The sequence below is a fragment of the Myodes glareolus genome, chromosome 27 (assembly GCF_982192425.1).
Source record: "Myodes glareolus chromosome 27, mMyoGla1.1, whole genome shotgun sequence".
NCBI lineage: Eukaryota > Metazoa > Chordata > Mammalia > Rodentia > Cricetidae > Myodes > Myodes glareolus.
The window spans coordinates 39,210,513-39,231,909 of NC_142052.1; the positions used below are offsets into that span (position 1 = coordinate 39,210,513).

At 43.7% G+C, this 21,397-nt stretch overlaps 1 protein-coding gene across 2 annotated transcripts in view; it reads right to left on the reverse strand.

The window, feature by feature from the left end:
• Dnah7 (dynein axonemal heavy chain 7) overlaps positions 1-21,397 on the reverse strand; it is a 209,756-nt gene that overhangs the window by 99,169 nt on the left and 89,190 nt on the right. For both annotated transcript variants that reach the window (XM_087902284.1, XM_087902283.1), the window contains exons 29-37: positions 19,611-19,709; positions 15,642-15,890; positions 12,179-12,328; positions 10,331-10,513; positions 9,167-9,343; positions 7,018-7,149; positions 4,808-5,032; positions 2,606-2,803; positions 1,183-1,338 (exon numbers count right to left, since the gene is read on the reverse strand). In XM_087902284.1, the coding sequence (XP_087758410.1) occupies positions 1,183-1,338; positions 2,606-2,803; positions 4,808-5,032; positions 7,018-7,149; positions 9,167-9,343; positions 10,331-10,513; positions 12,179-12,328; positions 15,642-15,890; positions 19,611-19,709 (1,569 nt within the window). The remainder of the gene's footprint in view (positions 1-1,182; positions 1,339-2,605; positions 2,804-4,807; positions 5,033-7,017; positions 7,150-9,166; positions 9,344-10,330; positions 10,514-12,178; positions 12,329-15,641; positions 15,891-19,610; positions 19,710-21,397) is intronic.

Here is a 21,397-nt window from a genome sequence, read left to right on the forward strand (position 1 = left end):
GACTGGAGGTGAGCGCAGCCTTGAAGTGCAGAAGGCTCAGTTGACAAGGGGGTCCTATGCAAAGAAGCATAAATAAGTCCTTTGGTAGAGAGTATTCTAAAAGAAAAGCAAGCATTAAATAGCCTAGGAATGTCAGTACAGAAATTACAATCCAATTCTCCATATCAATATTCTGTTTTCAGCTCATAAGACAACCACTTACAAACAATCCCAAAATGTTCAGCGTCACACAAATGCCACCAGTTAGAGGAAGTTCCTAACACAAACAGGACCTGTTTTAGGAAACTGACCTTGAACTCTCTGTAACCAAGAAAGACCTTGAATTTCCGACAACCTCACCTGATGTGGGATTCTCCCCTATATGCTGTGGATATGTCTTATGACCAATGGTTAATGAAGAACCTGTTTTGGCCTATGGCAGGGCAGAATATAGTGAGGCAGGAAAACTAAACTGAAGGCAGGGAGAAAGAAGGCGGAGTTAGGCAGATGCCATGTAGGTGCCAAAGGAGAAAGACGTGGGAACTTTACTGGTAGGCCACAACCTCATGGTGATACATAGAAATGGGGTCATTTAAGATGTAAAAGCTAGCTAGAAATACACTTGAGCCATTGGTCAAACACTGTTGTAATTAATATAATTTCTGTGTGACTGCTCAGGTCTGGGCGGCTGGGAAATGGACGTGCAGTCTCCATTTATACTTGCCTCCATCTTCTGAGGGCTGAGAGCACAGGCTTTTGCCACCACAAGTTCAGAGCTCTGTGCCTGCTAGCTAAATACTCTCCTAGTTATGCCACGGCCCCAGCCTGGGAAAAATCTTAAATCAAAAAATTCATTTAAAAGAAAAGAGCCAGGGAGACGGAGAGGTGCCTCAGAGGATCAGGGTGCCCACAGTCAAGCCTAATGTCCCGAGCTCGGTTCCAGAATACATAGAGGAGAGAACTGTTGTCTTCCCGTTCCCAGACACTCCCGCCCCATGTCTCTCTCTCTCTCTCTCTCTCTCTCTCTCTCTCTCTCTCTCATGCGCGCGCACACACACACACTAATAAATCATTTTAAAAACAAACACATCAACTCTTTAGAACATTAGTTTTCCTTGTTCGGACTGTAGCAGGGGCCATGGATACCACCAGTATTACAGTAGTGGTAGAACAAACATGGAAGAGAGAACGAAAAGCCATTACCATCCTCTTGCCTAAAGGAGGCCCAAAGACTCCTTTCCGCCTTTTGTCCAGCTTCGACATGATGATGTTCTGCGTCTGAGCCGCTGTCGTCTGAGCTGAGAAGTTAACTATCAGAGGTTTGTAAATGTCCTTACTGAGTTGATTTAGAAGGAAATTCTACAGGACAGGAGAGAACAGAGTGAGCCACGGCTGAGACCTGTTTCGGCATTTCAGAATACACCCTAAGCGCCACTGCTGACAAACTTGAGTTGAACCCGACGAGTCAAAGCAATGCGAGGGAAGGAAGGACTAGGGAACAAGTCGCCATGCCAACAGGGCACCGCTACCTGCCCAGCTGCCATGCATGGATGGATTTTCTCTGATTTTCACAACCACATTAATAGCACCATTTCTTCACCAGGAGCAGCGAGGACTGAGAGGTTCGGCCTCCAGCCCTAGCGAAGGACAGGAATCCAGACTGCGTTTGTCTCTGAGTAGACGAGGCCTCGATCAACTGTTCTCTTGTTCTTTCAGGCCCTGTTACCTTCCTGTAAGCTGGACTTGAGTGACCTCAGTGTAGCTCAAGCAGTATTTGCTGGAAGGCAAGGGTTAGTGCTGCGTTCCTTCATCAATATGGGTGACAGGGACAGACGATAGGCAGATACCATTTTATGAAAAGTAGTGTTTTTAATACCGGTAAAATCCATTGCCTGGGTTAAATCTGACAGAGGCATAAATGGAAAAAAGTTGTGTTTTTCTCAGAGACTTCTTCAATAAAAACAGGACAGCCAGCATATACCCAAATACATTTCAGAATGATTAAAGGATTTGACAGAAATTAAGATGAATGAAGAACCAGAAACAAATCCTGTCGAATACTGGAGGAGGGTGGGAGGGCTGGGAACCTGGGACGGAAGACCGTCTGGCAAAGGCACCTCTCCTCCCCTCCCCCCGCTGCCCAGGGCAGCTGGGATCCGGGCTGCACCTCTCCGTGGCAGCGAACATGACCATCACTAGCAGCTGGTTCCATCAAGAATCACACGGGCAAGTCCACCTCTACAACGTCACCATCAGATGTAGGATAGTCAGAAAAGCAACCCTGGTCAGGTCTAATTGCTGAAACAGTTTCCAAGAGACCTAATTCTATACTACGTAAGTTCTTATTAGAATATCAAAATGAATGGGACAGTGATTTAGGGACAGAAAACGACATCATCACCTAACATAGGCAGCCCGCCAGAGACAAGACAGCTAGGATTTTCCTTTTCCTAAAAGCACCTTTTACACACATTTTCTAAAATGAAAGACGATCACTCCCAAACTCCCTGCAATTTAAACTACAAAATAGTTGAGTGTATTTTTAAAGGAAGCCAACCTTAAAATTATAACTCTCAGGAGAGCGCGCATGCTTGCGCAGACCCGCTTACATTTCGGCAATACTCACAATGATATAAACACTCTTTCCCGTTCCCGTCGGGCCGACGAATATGGAAGGCTTCTGGTGAGTGGTCAGCAAGCTCATTAGTGCAGAGTAGCGGATCGTGTCGAGAGTCGGCACAATGATCTCATTAAACTGGACATCTTTGGGAATCGGGGGAGCATCTCCTAATTTCTTTATCCACTGATCCCATCGTCCCAAGCCCTGTTTACAGCAAACAGTCAAAGTTAGCAAACAGGCTTTGTACTTCTGGGCCACTGTAGCGAAGGTCAAGACCAATTCAATTCTGATAGCTACACGTTTATTTCATTCTTTCAAACAATCGTCCTCTCAGGCTGAAAGTTAAATTTCATAGGAAAATTGAGGAGAAGCTGGGCTTTCGTGTAAATAGAACCAAGACGGCCAAGTTCAGACATTTCAAATGTGCTGAGACCAGAGCTACAACCCGGTCGTCAATACGGGAGCCTCTCATCACACTGATAAAATCTGATGGATCAACGGGCAAAGAGTAAAGAATTTTTATTTAATATGGTAACAAAAACAGGCTATAATTCCCCTAGAAGTTAACTGCATATCACTTAACGCTTATGCTTCGTTCAGGCAAGGTTTATTTTATGAAAATTTATAAATGTAATTCTAAGTAATTAATAGAACAACTAAGCAGTATTAACTACATTCATAGTGCATTGTGGTATAGTTAAGATTTCCCAATTTGTGGTTATGGTGAATTAATATTATGCTGCCTACTTGCATCCAATGAGTTTGTGAATCATATAGCTTGGTTCTTATCATAAAGCTTTAAAATTGCGTTTTCTCTGGAAAAATAATACTGCATTATCTAGCCTTAGCACAGAATTATAAATAAACTCCTGGTAATTCAAAATGCATCAGATGCAGGCCCATCCTTCCCTGGCACTGCCAAACACCCACAGAAACTCCTCACGGGTGGCTACACACAACAGCTGTCTCATCCATTTGGCCTTGGCGTCACACCCCCTGAGCCTACATGACAGAGTGACGCTCTTCTGAAGAGGATATGGGTTCACACTGAGCCCTGTAGCTCATTCATTTTTACGTCTTCTGGTAATGAGTTACACATTTACTGAAGACTCTGTGGAGGGCACCGAGTTCGCATCCCGTAAACTGGTGAGAAAAAGAGTTCCTTTTCGTGATCTTGATAATCTACTCAAACATACATCTTTGACCTCATCGGGGAAAGGAAGAATTAAGAATCTGCAACCTGGAAGTGGACGATCATTTAGAGGCTATGATCATAGAGGACCACTCACAAGTTCTGAGTCCCAGGTCCCTCCATAGGAAGTGTCTCTCTGGTAGGAACAATTTAAAATGATATTAGCAAATACGTGCTGGGCGGGATGAAGGAGAAGAATTCCTCGTAGAATGAGGTTAACGTCGTTCAAGGGTTATAAAAATTAGAAACTCATAAAAATGTATCTCAAAGAAATAATCAGATGTAAAGACCTTCCTTAACTTGTGTCTAAGAAGTTTCACCCAAGCGGTATTTATAAAAGTGAAACACTGAGGTTTGAAAAGCATCCTGCTAGATTTGGGAAGGTCTAGGAGATAACTCTCCTGAGGAAACACCAGTGACGTGGAAAGTTTCCTCTCTATTAAATAGAAAAAAAAAAGGATAGAAACCGCCCAGTGATTACCCAGCACGATCCCTATTCTACTGAGTTTTTATGTGTTTAAATTTTCTGTCACTCCTAAAGTTGTTCGACACACAATGTTTGTGGAAGTTACAAGACCGATCAGAACTCGCCTCCCAGGCCAGTGCGTTGGGGACTGTTCCTAGGAGCACGCGTTTCTCCAGGATTCTGGGCCGGCAGGGCGCTAACACACACACACATACACACACACACACACACACACACACACACACACACACTCGGATCTCCAAGGGATGGCCTTGGGTAGCATGTTCATCGTGCTGGGCTAGGCATCTTAATGTGTAATCATACTTAATAGGCAAAAATTGGACAATTGGGTATCGGAACGTTTGATCACTGAGGAAAACTAAATTTAAAAAAATTAACTTGTCCAACCAAGACTGTTGAGGAAGAAAGTAATTTCCCTAGGACTAAAACTCGGGGTGAGCAGCGAGGGACAAATAGTCCAGATCCACTACAGGCTACGTCTCAGCTGAAACCGCCAGGCTGCACTGAGGCGTCCTGCCTCAGAACTCACCTCTGGGACAAACTGATAATCATAAATTGTCCCCTTCTCAGGAAACGGCACTGTTAATGTCTTTGAGGACGTCTGTTCAGTACCGCTCTGTAATTTGAACTTATTCCGCGTTAGGTCTGAAATGGGACCTTCCATTAGCTCTCGGAGAATCTTACTGAATTTCAAACGGTCGTCATCTGTACAAGAAGCACCGACAGACCAGATCAATGAAAACAGAAAAATGCCCTGCAGTGGAGAGATGAGAAGATAAAGGGCAATTAAAGAGACGCTTCCGCCTACCCGTGTGGTTTAAAGCAGATCAGCCAGCTTGCCACCTCTGGCAGGAAATATGTGAGCTACTGGAAGAATAGCAGGTCATCTAAGGATTCTACGAAAATTAATGTCCCCCACATTATGTCCTTTAAAATCTTTAATTGTTATTCTTTTGCTGCGGTGTCTTTAAGAACTAACCACACCTACCCCAGTGACTTCTGACCTCCTCGCCGCCATCTTAACACTCTCTCTCTCTCTCTCTCTTTCTCTCTGTCCCGTCTTTTGGTGTGTACATACGTGTCTCTATCTCTCCCTATGTTTCTCTTTACGTCTCTCTGATTTCCTCTTTTTAAGTAATAAATATCTCCCTCTCCTCTAAATAATAAATGTTTAGCTTTATGTATAGCCTTATGTCCATTTACTCTGCCGCTCGCCCGGGGACCCTGCACTGCCCTGGCGGCAGCCTCTGCCTGGTTCGCAGGCTGCCCGGGGCATCCCAACATCATCACATTTTTAAAGAACAATAGTAATGCCATATGGAACATATATTCAAGTCAAGGCAAAACTTGCAGAGGAAATTTTTGTTGTTGTTTTGTTTTCTCGAGACAGGGTTTCTCTGTAACTTTGGAGTCTGCCCTGGAACTAGTTCCTGTAGACCAGGCTGGCCTGGAACCCACAGAGATCCACCTGCCTCTGCCTCCCGAGTACTGGGATTAAAGGCATATGCCACCAACTCCCGGCACAAAGGTGATTCTATAAATCGCAGGTTTCAAACTCATTCTGGAGTCTGATCTTTCAAGGAGCATTGAGTTAACTTTGAAAGGCAGGAAGCCCTGACATACTTGCCTTTCAATTTTGATGCAGATGTGTTGAGTTTAAACAAAACCGATTTCTAATGTTTTGTGTGAAATACTAGCTCAGCCTTAACTGTATGAGCTAGATTTGCTATCCTAAAGCATCCAGTAAGAGTCTGCCTGCTTGAACAGCCAAGTCTCCATCTAAATGCTAAAACGAACAACCACAACCATGCTAAGAAAGGTTCTGCCTTTAATCCCATCCACATAACATCCAGCTTGTGTAAAAACTATTTCGGAAAATACTTGCCCTGAAATTATAAGGTAACAACTTGTTTTTCATAGAATATGAGTTGTAAGAATTACGGACTGGCCAACTTAGAAGTCATTAGCAGTATATTAGAATTTTATCTGACACTATCCAAGGTCTATTGATACCTAGATCATTACTTTTTATGGCTATTATTTTTAAATTATATGGACGTGTGTGCCTGTGTGGGACATGAACACAGAGGCTGACAGTGGTCCCTGCAAACAGCTTTTTCCCAGCTGCCTGAAAGGAGTGCTGGGAACCGAACTCTGGTCCTCACGCGAGAGCAGCAAGTGCTCTTAACCGCTGCGCCATCTCTCCGGCCCCTATCACTATTTTCAAGTCTGCTTTTCAGTCTTAAGATATCGTTCAATGGTAGACCGCTGGCCTAGCATGCATGAGGCCTTGAAGTCGGTCTTCAATATTAAAAAATAAACGAATGAGTATAGAACCTCAAATATATTTATATACCGTCACACAAAAATTCCACCTCCCCCAAAATATAAACTTGTTCCTGTACAAGAAGGACAAAAGTCAAAGTGGAAAAATAGTAAGTCACAGTTTGGGGGAAAGGCGGTGAGTGACGGAGAAGCTGCTGCGGCTGCCAGGCCGTGTGGATTCAAAGGCAGACCATCACTGAAACCTGAATGCACAGCGTATCCCACCAGTGCGGTTCGCCAGCACTACCCCAGGGCTCCGCATCTGGGGTTGGGCCTCTTCCTCCCTCCTAGGCTTGCACAACTTCCCTGAGTCCAACTTCAGGAGCAAGCCGGTCGCACCGATTAAGAGGCTTTGGCGAAAGCCAGAGATGTGTTTCTCTACCGCAAGGCACAGAGAACAAAGAGCTGTCTTACCTCAAGCAGAGAGAACGTTTCCCTGTCGTTTCTTTCCCTTTGTTTGGTTTCATCAGCAAAGTCATCCATGAAGCAGTCTATGAGGTTCATCAAGGAGCGGACCAAGTTTGTGTCCGAGGTAGGAGAGAGCTCCTGAGGAACCAGAAGGGAAGAGCCTGTAAACCAAGATGCCCAGGACCAGCACGCCAGCGGCTCCCCTTGACAGAGCTTCATTAAGCCCATGAGGCACAGACACGGGGTTCTTGTGATTCTCGTTTATGAAGGGAAACTGAGGTCCATGTTCAGTCCTTGCCTGGGGCGACTGTCACACTTCAGTAACACGTACCCCTTTTACTGCTAGGAGTATGACGTGGACGTGTGACGTGCAGGTACTGGGGTACCCATGTACCCCAGGAGTTGGCTTTCTTTTCCTACCTTCTAGAGGCCTCTCTGTGCCTAGACTAGCTGCCTGTGAGCTGTTGGGGGACTGTCTTACTCTTTCCCATCCTGCCATACAGATGCTAATATTTCAGTGGCACCTGTCACATCTGACTCTTGTGAGTCCGGAACAGAGCTCAGGTTGTGAGGTAAACAGGGCAGGTGCTTTTAACCACTGAGCCTTCTCAGCCGCCGGTGCTCAGCGCCTTTTGTAAAAGCTCACAAGCAAAAAAAAAAAAAAAAAAAAAATTCTCAAGTTAAAAAAAATTATTGGCATGTGTTTCTCTATCCTTTATTAATCTTATAAATCAAACTATGGAAAAAATCAAAAATGACACTCAATTTACTTATGTGCAATGCTTAATAAATTAGCATTAATTATTAGAGATCTGCTTACAATCTTACAATAAGATCTGCTTATAGTAAACTCGACTCCTTGATAGATGTCTGAGTCCACACAATGTCTGGTGCGCCTTACATCTGGGGCATGTCAGTATTACAATTTATAAACTAATCCAGGAAACACACACAGCTCCTAGGACAGTATTCTCAGTAAGCACCCACTACCTTCCCTTCCCGCAGCTCTGGTCCAGCCTTCAGAGTCGCACCCCTTGGTGGTTACCAAGGGGAAGTTCGCCCTGTGACGTCATCTCTGAAGACCAGAAGTGGCAGGCTTCCTACTGAGCCACCCAGCCTCATAAAACGTGAAGGCACCGGGACTGGCTAACATGGGGTTGAAACTGATAGGAGGCTCAGACACAAAGGGCCCCTCCTAGGCAGACACCTCTCACCGCAATAGCCATTCATAACTTCTATAGAAAGAACAGAAATCGGAGGCTGTCAGGACGTTCACATGAAGGTTTGGTTTTGCTGTATGGCCAAGGTACATGCCCGCAACACAGAAAGTACATTTCTTTACTAACATTATCTGAGGGAAAAAGAAACACAAATTCTGTACACAAACACAAATTGCTGTATTCTGACTGGCAGAGCATGCTTGTTTAGACGGTTTGGAGCACGGTCACTTCCTGTTTGTCATACACACAGGGACCAGTCAAGGTTCTGAAAGCGCAGGGGACACCCAGTATCTCCCATTCCTCAACCACTGCCCAGGATATTGTGGGCTCTCCCTTGCCTGTGCTTGCCACGATGTTTTTATTTCCTTTATTGTCCTTCTACCAAGGATTTGATTGTTTTGGGAAACAAATGCACACATGTGCAAGCACACACATGCACATGAAAATAAAACATACAACTGCTTGCCAGAAATAAGAGTTAACATGTTGGATATTTTAGTTCACAGGGTTAGGTAAGCCTTTCAGATCTGTTTGTTTTTAAGAGAGAATGTTTGCACCAATAGCACTGACTCAAATTCTAAGCTGTTACACTTCTATGTTTTTCGAGAATAACAGTATGAATTCACGTCTTTTTATTTCAGTCTGAGCTAAGGTTTTAGCAAGGAATGTTGGCATATGCCTGTAATCATAGCACTTGGGAGACAAAGGCTGACAGACTGCATGTTACAGGCCAACCTGGGCTCCAGGCCCATGTGGGTTACACAGAAAAGATTTGCAACAAAGAAAACAAAAGGAAAAAAAAGATCAAAATGGAAAAAAAAAGCCCCCGTCAAACCTGCTAAAAAACATTAGCTTTAAAAAACACATTGAAACTAATATATTTAATTCAGGTTTTCTTTTTTTTTTTTAAATCTTAAAACTTCCGTTTCCCTTACCTTCGTATGCCTTCTAATGAATTCAACAGAAACAGGGACCATTCTGTCAAACAAGCCTTCTATGAACTCCCTCTGAATGACGCTGACTGTGTGTGGCAAAGTGTTGATCCAAGACACCATCAGCGGCCTCCAGCCCAGCATGTGGGGTTCCATGTAAATCATGCCACATCGGGAAACCTGGAAGGACACGCATCGCTTAGCAACAGAGTGTGCCTAAGAAGTTCCGACGGACGACACGCATCGCTGAGCATCAAAGTCTGCTCACAGGGCAGGTAAGGGGCAGGCGCCACTTGAGGTCGATCTAGGGACATTTTCTCAAGGAGATGGGTGATCATAAACTGGCAAGCTGGAAGCTGGGGGTCACATGACATACACCGCATTGCAGGCACCTAGTCATGGATTTCTCTTTTGTTGCTGTTGTCGTTACAAAGATCACTAGTTCCTTTGCTAGCCTTGTCATTAACTTCCTTTGGCCGTAGGCAGCATCTGCATATGGACTGACTTCAGTGAGCCGCACTGTTGATTCGTCAGATTCCCCAGAATGGTAGAAAACCTAGTGTAGCTATCACTGGAGCAGAATCCCGTGAGGTTGAGCAGGGAGTCCGGCGCACAAGACCTGGCTTCTTACTGGGCGTTAAGATAACTTAGGACACCTACCTGATAGGGGAATTCAGCCAATCATATTCTGACCATGGGGCGTGTTACTCTAAGGCAAAAATTTACCTATAAACCTGGTGGGTGCGCTTCCCCTCTCTCGCCTGGTTCCTGCGTCCGGATGGATTGTTGGGATTCTGGTGTAAGTCTTCCTTCTGTTTATTAAAGCTGTATATTTTGTATTAAGCTAGTCTGGCGGATCATTAATTACCAATCACACCGCGCCCCTTCAACAAACCTCATAGGAGCAAAGACTTAATTTTATATAATTTTATGATCTCGGTTTTTGCATATGATCTTGCAAAAAGATCCCAGATAAAAGAGAAAATTAGCTGAATTACTAAATCTGTCAAGGTACGTGAGCTGATATGCCTGTTCTCTCAGGATCACAGATCGCGCCCACGATGGAATGTACAAAGACATCCAATTTAAAGGAAAAGCTGCTGAGTGAAAAGAAACATTTATGAAAATTGCGTGATCCACAGACAGATGCCAAAGTTGCGAACTTACGGTGGCAGGAGAAGCAACTTCCAGGTCCATGGGTTCGAAAATCAGATTCATTTGCGGTGACATCTGAATGATCTCCCCACTCATCAGACAGAGCTTCTTGTTGTCATCCAGCACCGTGTTCATGTTCTCGATCCACACCGCATCTACCGGCCCGTCAAAAATTAACCACTTCCTGTCCGGAGTCTAAATACACAGAAGGGAGGAAGGGCAAAATGGAACGAAGCACACAGGTCAATCATGTTATCTCCAAATTTAAAAAAATAAAGAGAGTCGATTTACCACAAAAACATAAAAAGTACCCTTTAAGTAAAGCATATACACACGTGTGCGTGCATATATGCACACACAGATACACACATACATATTCACCTCATGCACACACAAGCATAGATGTCGTGGACAAGAAAAACGATAACATCTTACCTTGATTAAATCTTTTCAGTATTTCCGAGGCTACATATATGTAAAATGCTTTCAAAATATTAGAAAAGAAAATACTACGGACAGGGAAAACAGAGAGTTCATTCAAATTTGCCTGTTCTTCGTGTTTTATAGATTGTTCTTATGAATTTTACTGAAAGTTTTTCATACTGTTAATGACTTCTGTGTGCCACGTTCAAATTTTTTCTTCCTTCTATGGAAAGAATACACACACACACACACACACACACACACACACACCCCACTCTTAGGCTGAATAGTCTCACATTGCTATATACAGGGCAGTGGTTCTCAACCTTCCTCATGTTGTGGTGACCCCAACCATAAAGTTACTCCCACTGCCACTTCAGAACCGTAATTTCCTACTGTTATGAATCATAATGTAAACACCCATTTTCCTGGAGTCGTCGCTGAGCCCTGTGAAAGTCCTCAGCACCACCCCAAAGGGGTCGTGACCCCCAGCTTGAGAACCACGGGCCTAGGATATTAAAATCAGTATGACATCCACACAACGTTCAGACCATCAGTAATAATAAACGTTAGTGTTGTGTATATATAATATAAAATCAGCTAAACAGTCTGACAAACATTAAGAAATATGAAAATACACATGGCATAGAGAATAGCCAACTTTCTGATTCTTATAATTCTATCTGCTTGTCTACACAAATGTTTCTTCTCCTACCTTCAGCTAATCTGAGTGGAAGGGTATATGGTAGCCAAGATAAGGAAGACATTTATAAAATAGGAACTCTGATTTTAAAAAGATTAGATGTCCCTAGTGTAAGCCTCTTCTTTTGTATCAGCTTAAGTAGGCTGACTCCCATTAAATCACCATCTACAAGAGCCTGCTGTGGCCAGACCAGCCCTTATTGGTCTACGACTCTGCTTTTCAATGTGACAGACAATGGCTCCACAGAACAGGTTATGGAAGGGACAAGGGACGCCGGCCCTGCATTGTCTCTCACGCCTTCTGCTTCCACAGGGCAGCCCCTTTGCTTCCAAACGCGCACGACACGGGAAGTGCTAGCTGGGGCGTTGGACATTTTTCAAGGCGTGCATGTTTGCTCTCTAAGCACTGAGGGTAGTTTCACACCGCCAGCAGCCCAGAGTGCAGAAAGAAATGATGTCACCCAAGAGGCTGAGGGCCACGTCACTCAGACCGTCTACTTCCTGTCTTCCACAAGGTCTGACGGGCACTTCCGGGTCAGAGGTACCCCGGAACGTGGGCTCTGTTGTTCTTGCATGTGCTATCTTGGTTCCTCACAGAAATACCAAAGCATCCTGTAATACGCTTTCAATAAACATCTTAAGGTAAAAATAGAAGTCTTGGTGGAAATAACTTGGAAAAAGACCCGGCAGCGGTCACAAGACACAGCGCAGCCTCTGGAGAAGGCGGGCTCTTACCGCGGACGCCGCGAAGGCTCGGAAGCTGACTGCCAGGACCCCGTCGGACCACTCGTGGGACACCAAGTCAAATTGTCCGTACAGCTGGCCCATGGTGACAGACTTAGGGTTCAAGACCGTTATCTGGACCTTGTTCTCTTCCATAAGTCCCTTAGGGAAAGAGAAGAACCAACATTATTTGCACTGAGGGATACGTTCTCTCCTCATGGAAAACGTGATTGCGTGTGTCAAAACATCATAGGGAGCCTAAGGAGATGCTGCCAGAAGTAAGGAGTAGACTTAACAGGGCTCCAAAGCAGGGGTTGCTGTGTGAAAAAAGAGTGTTACTCTCTTCTCGGTAATGCCAGTGAACAACTGAAAAGTCGAGTCTTGAAGGTTGCTGTAACATTGTTTTTAACATAACAGAATTCATAGGGGTAAGTTAGTAAACGGTGTTCATTCTTATAAACCAGAAGTTACAGGAAGAGAATCGACACCTGTTTTTGGTAAAGGCCTACAAGCTAAACAATGTAGACTTTCCGGGTTCTTGTTCTATTTTCAGTTTTTTAAAAAAATTGCAAAAACCCTTATCAGAGTTCTGAATTCATTGGCATCCCAAGAATAGACTTCAGCTGTATCTGGCCTGTGGGCTGTAATCTGCTGACCCTTGCTACAGAATGTTCTCTGGGAGAAAATAAAGACATGGAATGATAGAGACTTCCCACCGAGCCAAAACCTTAATATTAGCAAATTGCCTGTTTTGTCCGGAACCCTGACTCTATGGCATTATTATAAGACACGCTGGCACCCTTGGGGCATATGAGCCTTGTTTTTAAATTACAGGAATTAATTTTTAGAGCAGTCTCAAATTTACAGGAAATTGAATAGAAAGTGCAGGGCTTCCCAAATCTTTCCTCTGCCTCGCTGACAATGCTACCCGCCCCCCCCCACATTATTATCATCACACGCTAATGACTATATGGACATGAGCTATTATGAACATATAATTACATGTGTATATATGAGTGTATATATATATATATATATATATATATATATATATATAAAACGTACATAACTGAAGGTTGACTTAGGGTTTAACTTTGTGGGTTTTACCCTTGTGCCCATCATTATAGCATCGTACAGAATAATTTCATTTCCTTAACACCCCCTGTGCTGAAGCTACTTAGTCATTTATTGTACGCACAACAGCACAGCCAGCCCAGTTCTTTCCAGTCCTGCCCGAGCTATGGACAGACACAAACTAGTACATCAAGAGCAGATGTCTAAATCAGCACCTTAAACGACAAGACAAAGCTCAGCTCGCGGCCTTGGCTCTCCTCCTTGTGCCAGGAAGAGCTTTGCGGTGAAATTTCCTCAATGGAGAAGTATGGGCAACCGTACTCTGAAGACAGAGTCTAGCCCACAGGCCAGTGAGGAGCTGTGGGTCGAGTGTAGGAGCTAAAGAAGCAGTCATCTCGCTCTTACGGTTTCCAGAGAATGGAAGAACCATTCGGACTTCACAGGAGACCAGAGGACGTGCTCATACCTGCACGGCCCTCAGCCCTTCAGCAGTGCCTGGTTCTGTCAGAGACTTGGTTTTTTGTCTGTGGCAAAGCCAACTAGATGGCAGAACAATGAAACAGTAGCACGGGCAAAACACAAGCAAGTCAAGCGCAGGGAAGGTAAGAGAAGAAGGCACAGTGGGGAGAGCAGAACAAGAGGAAAGGAAAGAGAAGAGAGAAACCGTGAGAACAGAAGCGGAGGCGGAAGAAAGAAGCAGAGTGTCAATTTATGATGCTACATGTGAATCTCCTTGGATTTCCCTATAAAACAGAAGTGGCCCTGGGCTCCCACCCCTGACTGAGAAGCTCTTTGGAGTTGATATCTGCTGGCAAAGGGAAAGTAAGTGCCCAGCAATGCTTGTCACTGGGTATGTGACCCACACCCTCACACTAGCTCCTTGCCCAGGAGTAGCTGGCCAACACAAAATGAACTCCACATTGTTGTTGTTGTTTTCTTTTCTTTTGTTTTGGTTTGGTTTTGTTGTTATGTTCTGTGGGGGTTTTTGTTTGTTTTGTTTTGCTTTGGCATTTTTTTGTATTACATTTTTCTTGTTTTGATTTTCATGTTGGGATTTTTTAGAGAGAGGGGGGGGATGATGATGGAGTGCATAGGAAAATGAGGAAGATTTGGGAGGAGCTGGAGGAGAGAAAATATGAACAAAGTATATTGTATAAAAATTGTAAACAAAAAAGTTAACTATCGAGGCCATCAACTTGCAGAAATGAAAAGTCAAACTTTTTTGTTTCTTATCTTAAAAAGACAAGACACAAGGACACTAAGAATGCAGTTGGAGCTACAGACACACGGGGAGGACACAGAGACGATGTTAAGAAAACGAGACAGAGTGAATCTAAGGTAGACAAGGCAAGTAAATATTTTCACAGGCGTTGGAAGAGAGACTCCACAGTGAAGATGTGATGGTCACGGGGCTCTGCACACTGAAGTACGAGGTAAGAGTTCTGCAGAGCTAAAGAGGATGGAGGAAGGAGCAGCAGCTGCTCCGTAGTCCCATTTGTTTAGCATCTCAAAGTAGGTCACAGAGCGACACACACTGGGGGCTGGCGACTGCAGACTTCTCAGCAGTTAAGAACACCTGCTGTTCTGGCAGAGGGTTGGGGTTTGGTGCCCAGTCCCCATGTGTAATGACTCACAAGCACCAGCAAATCCAACTTCAGGAAATCAGCTGCCCCCTCTTTTTTTACCCTTAAGGGTGCCAAGCACATAAGCACATACACACACATGCACATAAGTAAATAATAAAATACAACCTGAAAAGATGTGAGTAGTCATGCGTGTAGGGATACTCCATACACAAACTTATGCACACACAATTTAAAACTAATTAAACAAAAAATGAGCTGCCTTTAACTAAAAAAAGAAGGAAATTAAGGCTGAAAGGCAGATTAGTGGCACACTCTTCATGTGCTGTTGGTCTCACTGCTTGCTTTATTTTGCCCTTCTCATTTTTAAAAAAGTTTTTATTCTTGAGAATTTTACACGCCTATGCGATGAAATATGATCACATACACATCCATCTCCTCCCGTCAAATTCTCCCATATATCTCCCTTGCAGGCCAGAAGAGGGCGCCAGATCTCACCACAGAGGGTTGTGAGCCACCATGTGGTTGTTGGGACCTGAACTCAGGACCTCTGGAAGAGCAGTCCCTGCTCTTAGCCTCTGAGCCATCTCTCCAGCTGTTCCCTTCTCATTATATCATGTGTAATTCATTTCCTCTTTGTAGTGGTTTTTACACTGCCCCATGGAAAGTAAATTTCAAAGTAGCCGCGTATCTGCTCTAACACAAAGTTAATCGCTGGCCAGTGAACGCATTAACAGCATTTGTACCTTCTCACAGCGCGTATCTGCTCTAACACAAAGCTAATCGCCAGCCAGTGAACGCATTAGCAGTGCCTGTACCTTCTCACATATGTCGCCTAAGGCTCCAGCTAGAACACGGTAGGCGCTGGTCTTCCCTCCGAACGGTTCTCCAACAATCATGAAGCCATGGCGCACGATCATCATCTCGTAGATCTGGAGGATCTTCTCGGAGAAGAATTTGGTCATTTGCAAATTCATGGCCACGCAGTTGTCCTTGATGGCCGCCAGCAGGTCGTTGTAGTCTGGCTTGGGTAACTTCACCCCAGGAAACAAATCCGAAGTGATCCCCTGATAACGGGTAGGGATTTACATTGCATATATTTATGTCCAAAGACATGGCAGATGCTTTTATGTTAGACAACTATGAATCTGCATTTAATATAGATGGGCCTGGGGTTACTGAAACAGTTCTAGTGTTTGTCTTCTGGTAGAAAATTTATATCCTGAAGTTTTGTAAAATAATTTAAAAATTGGAAGTCTTAAATGATGTGGTTATTGACCTTATGAACTGCTGTATTGGTGAAAAGCAGCAAATATGTCACTAGGACAGAACCAGCAGCCTGTAATTGACCCACTCACACATGAGCACCAGGTATCCAAGGACCTAAACCAAAGCCAAGTCAATGAAGATAGTGTCTTATATAGAACTGGATCTTGAGAAATTGGCTATGATCCAAGCTGCTTACATATACAAGAAAGAGCCAGTTCAGAAATAATTTTATTACATACATGTATTATATGGGTTGTAGTTTGGTTTCACCCAGGACCTCAGAACAAGACTTATATGAAAACTTGGGTTTCCACATGTTAAGACATCACACTAGGTAAGGAAGATGCTATCTGTCTAAGAGAGAGAGAGGACAGATGCACAGATACTTGGGCATAGTGAAGAAGACCATGAGGCACTGGATTCTCATGAGATTAGCATAAAGCAGCCACAGACAGGGAACAGCCAGGATTGCAGGGAGCTCCCAGGAGCTAGGAACAACTGGAAAGAATTCCTAAAAATGTCTGTGGTGGTCTGAAATAAAATGGGCCCCAACGCTCCTAAGGAGGGGCGCTATTAGGAGGTGTGGTCTTCCTGGAAGTGTGTCACTCGTGCTGGGGTTGGAGGTTTCAAACGCTCAAGCCAGGCCCAGCATCACTCTCTCTTCCTGCTGCCTAAGGATCCGGGTGTAGATAAGGATGTAGAACTCTCAGCCATGTCTCTAACACCATGTCTGCTTGTGTATCGCCGTGTTTCCTGCCGTGACAATCATGGACTAAGCCTCGGAACTGTAAGTCAGCCTCAGTTAAATGCTTTCTTTATGAGATTTGTTGTGGTCATGGTGTCTCTTCACAGCTATACAACAGGGACTGAGACAGTGCCTTTTGGTCTCTACACTCTCCTTTCACACTTCTTGCTTCACAACTGGAAGCAAGCGAGTGCGTTGTGCTGCAAGTTTGCAGGACATCACCGTAGCCACCTTAGGAAGCTAACACAGTCACATAAGGTGCATTTGGCAAGATTTGTCATTCCTTGTGTAGTGCTTATGAATACAAAAAGCTAATTACAAGGTCTAAGAAACAACCTTTATAAACTTGCAAGCCTATTTTATAAACTCCTCTACTTATGTGAGAAATGATTATTTTTAAAAATCTGGACGTGAAAGTGAAATTCCAGAGGCACTTACACATGCTTGAGCTACACTTTAAAATTTGAGCTGCCAATTTAGTCACTCCTTCATCTAATCCAGTAAATCCCCTTGGGACAAAGGAGCAGAGACAGCTGTGCAGAGACTGACTGCGGGCACAGCCTGGCGGGCTACAATCCCTGCCCTCGGGCACAGGCCACACGTACAGGCTGCCTGTCCTCATCATAAAATGGGGGTGATGATACCACTTGTTCCCATTTGCCATTTGGAACAGGAAATAAAGGTGGGAAGGCTTTTGCTTGTGTATCAGACTGGCCTGTAATTTGCTATGTGACCCAAGCTGGCATCACATGATACTTGTGCCAGCAGTGCTTGGTCCAGGCTGGGGACATACTTCAGTGTACATACGTGCTTAATGCATACGTATCTGATCTGATCATTTGATCCCTGGTGTGTACGCACGCACGCACACACACAGTATGTCATGGTAAATGGCATAAATGATAAAGAATGATAGTGAAATGCAATTGTTGTGGGATAATGCTTATGTACCCTGTAAAGATTTGTCCCTTGTACTGGTTTAATAAAGCACTAATTGGCCAGTGGCTAGGCAGGAGGTATGGGTAGGCAAGAAAACTAGGAGAATTCTGGGAAGAGGAAAGGCCTAGTCTGCAGACACCAGCCAGAAGCAGAGGAAGCAAGATGAGAATGCTTCACTGATAAAGGTACCAAGCCACGTGGCTAAACATAGACAAGAATTATGGGTTAATTTAAGTTGCAAGAGTTAGTTACTAATAAGCCTGAACTAATAGGCCAAACAGTTTATAATATAAGCATCTGTATGTTTCTTTGGGAATGAATGCCTATGGAACCAAATGGGACAGAAACTCCGTCTATATGTAATGATCTCTACATAATGTTACCGTTCACGTGACAGTGGTCAAGTACTTTGAGCACATCCCTGAAAGAAGCAGACAACTCGGAAACTTATGTTATCTACTGCTTTACAACCAAGACCAAAAAATAGCCTAGACTCTCCTGTTGGGTAAAGACTAGACATACCCATCCTTCTGCTTGTCTCTGTGAGAGAGCTCTGGAGACATCTGTGTGTGTGTAGGTGAGATGTGTCCCACAGGACACGGGGCTGTGTGATGCAGTCTGCTTGTCTGTGAGAGAGCTCTGGAGACATCTGGTGTGTGTGTAGGTGAGATGTGTCCCATAGGACACGGGGCTGTGTGATGCAGGAAACTGTCAAGCATCTTCCACTTGAGAGAGTGCTGTCTAAACATTTGTTCCACAGAAACACTGCCAGATGTGAACACATCCCATGACACACACTCCCACCTTCTGGGAGAAAATGCAGCTTTTGTTCCTGCAAAATCTGTTCCGTGTTCCAGCACCAAGGGGATGGGGGGACTTTAGAGGGACATTTGAAGTCTTCCCCTGTTGGTTTGCTCCATTAAGGTATGTACACTGCCAGGTCTAAACACTAACGAGAGTTCCCTTCAAAGTGATGGAATGTGGTTGCTATGGGAGCAGCTCGTGGAAGCTTTTCTATCTTCCTCTCACGACAGTCATGGTTCTTTCAATCTTTACACACAGGGGACTAGCAACTGTGGTTCAAAACACAACTACCATTTGGAAGGAGCCAATGTTCCTATGGACTCTTGTTGTAGACAAAGAAAATGATAAAGATTGATTATAGAAATTAACTGTTTTCTAATTTTTCTTAATCTAATTGTTTTTGGTTTTTTTGTTTGTTTGTTTTTGCTATTTTGAGACAAGGTTTTTCTCTGTAGCTTTGGAGCCTGTCCTGGAACTCGCTCTGTAGACCAGGCTGGTCTCGAACTCACAGAAATCTACCTGCCTCTGCATCCTGAGTGCTGGGATTAAAGGCATGCAACCCTCCCAGCAGTTGACTATCTAATCTTAAAATATAGCAAGATTTTCAAATTTGTTGTTTATGCAAAATCATCCTGAATGCACAATTTCATAAAAGTGACTGTATTCTTTTAAGGGAATTTAATTATTATTTTACCAAGTGCTAAGGATTCAGTGATGTGCTAGCCAAAGAACTTTTCAACCTAGAGTCTACATTCTCATGGAATTTATGGCAAATATTTCATAATTTTTGTATGTTCGTCATTCTTGTGTAGTAAAGAAGAACATAAAAATACTAAGTCACTAAAGGTATCAGGAGCAACCACCCCAGCTAAACACACTTCAAATACCAGCAGGGCTGGTCCACATTCCTCTGAACACGCCCCTGCTTTCCGTGACTGATGTTCCCGTAGAGAGCTCTGCAGACACGGATGCGGGTGCTGACTGCACCCCTGGGAGAATCCCAGCACACGGGAATAAGAAGGGCTCTCACCTCAAAGAGCGGCAAGTCGTGGGATAAAAACTTCGGCAGATTGACATCAATAATAGATCTAAGTAGCAAAATCTCTTCGTTTTCATTCGGATACTTCAGCTAAAAGGAAATACAGGAATGAAGATTTCTGTCACGGACACCTTTTTCGTGTTGATCCGTACGCAAATGCACCATGACTCTGAACGATCTGAACAAAATCCTGATCGTGTTTTCACTGCAGAAACTGCTGTTTAAACTCATTGACCCTCCTGTCGCATGAAGGTAGCCAGCACTGACTGCATTCCCACGGCTATGAATTCAATACCTGGAGAACTGCCGCCGCCTCCTTATCGGTACTTCCTAGATCAAGACCCCCAATGGGCTGGTGTTGTGAAAGTCAGAATGAGGATTGTCATGAGTGGCGTGGATGAGTTGAGTGTCCAGGGGCCTGCTGGTTACCTACCTGCTGCCTGTTCACACGCCATGGAGTTATCAAGCTCCGTAGTGGAGGTGGCGGGGGTACGACCCTGCCAACCAAAGAGTCCATAAGAAAATGTAAACTCTAGATGTCTGCTGCATACCCCATATGGACTGAAACTCTGATGGAACTCCAAACTTGCTGCTTATGCCTATATTATGATTCACATAATTAGTGCCCCCCAAATCTAACCTAAGAATATTTCTCTGAAACTTAGTATTACTTAACATCTAATTCAGAAGTTCCCCTGTGGTTTTTTTTTTTTTTTCCTAGAATGGTCTCTTGTGTTTCACAAAAATTTCTACCAAAAAAGGAGGTAGAAAAAGAGATGGGTGGGGGGAGATCACAAGCCTTTATCACTTTATCAAGTGAGTGACCTTAAGTGCCTGACTGGCTGCCATATCAGCCTCTGGCCCTCCAGAACTCCCAGAGGTCAAAGTTAGCCTTGCTCATCCGGACATTGTTTGTGAGCAATGAAACAGATAGGGGATTCTGAAGTGTCAGAATCCATTTTTATTTATTTGAGAGGCTATTGTTTTGAAGCAAATGCTTAAATTGTCTCTTGGTAGAACGGAAAGAAACTTGAAAATATTCAAGCCAAAGCACCCCGCAATCCTAAATGAGCTTGTAACAAAGAGTGATAGGATTCATTTGCAGGATTCATTTGCAGCCCAACTTTTATAGCTCAATTGCAGTCAAGATTCCAGCGTGGACCTGCACTAGGACAATGTATTATCTCTCCCATTATCTGGCTACAAAGTAATCCTGACAAGCCAGGGCAGTACAAATTGTTGCTTCCAGGCACTTGTGTTTATTGCAACAAACAATAACTTGAAGTTATGGTAGGCTAATATGAAATATTATATCGCCACTATATATCAGAGGTCTTGATAGCATTATGAGAGAGGATAAAAATGCAAGCCATTGTTTCTAATCATGCGGGATGTATTTTAAAATTTGTATCTTCTACAAATTGCGCACATAAACATTTTGTAAACTCCAAGGTTACAGTTTTGGGATTTGCTTTGAGCAATAACTTATCTTGGCTTCATAAAGAACTAATATGTAGCTCTAGTTCATGGTTCTACTTCCAGAGAGAAGTCAGCCACGTCCTGAATTGTCTGCTGTTTTCATGTATTTACTTACAATTTTAAAATGCAAACATTTTATCACTATTACTATTATATATAGTTCTATATATATCTATAATTATATATTATAGATTATGTATTATAATTATAGATATATATATAGAACTATTATATATAATTCACAAGTTATCACAATTCACAATTACATAAGAAACAATGTTTAGGGCTTTACATATAGT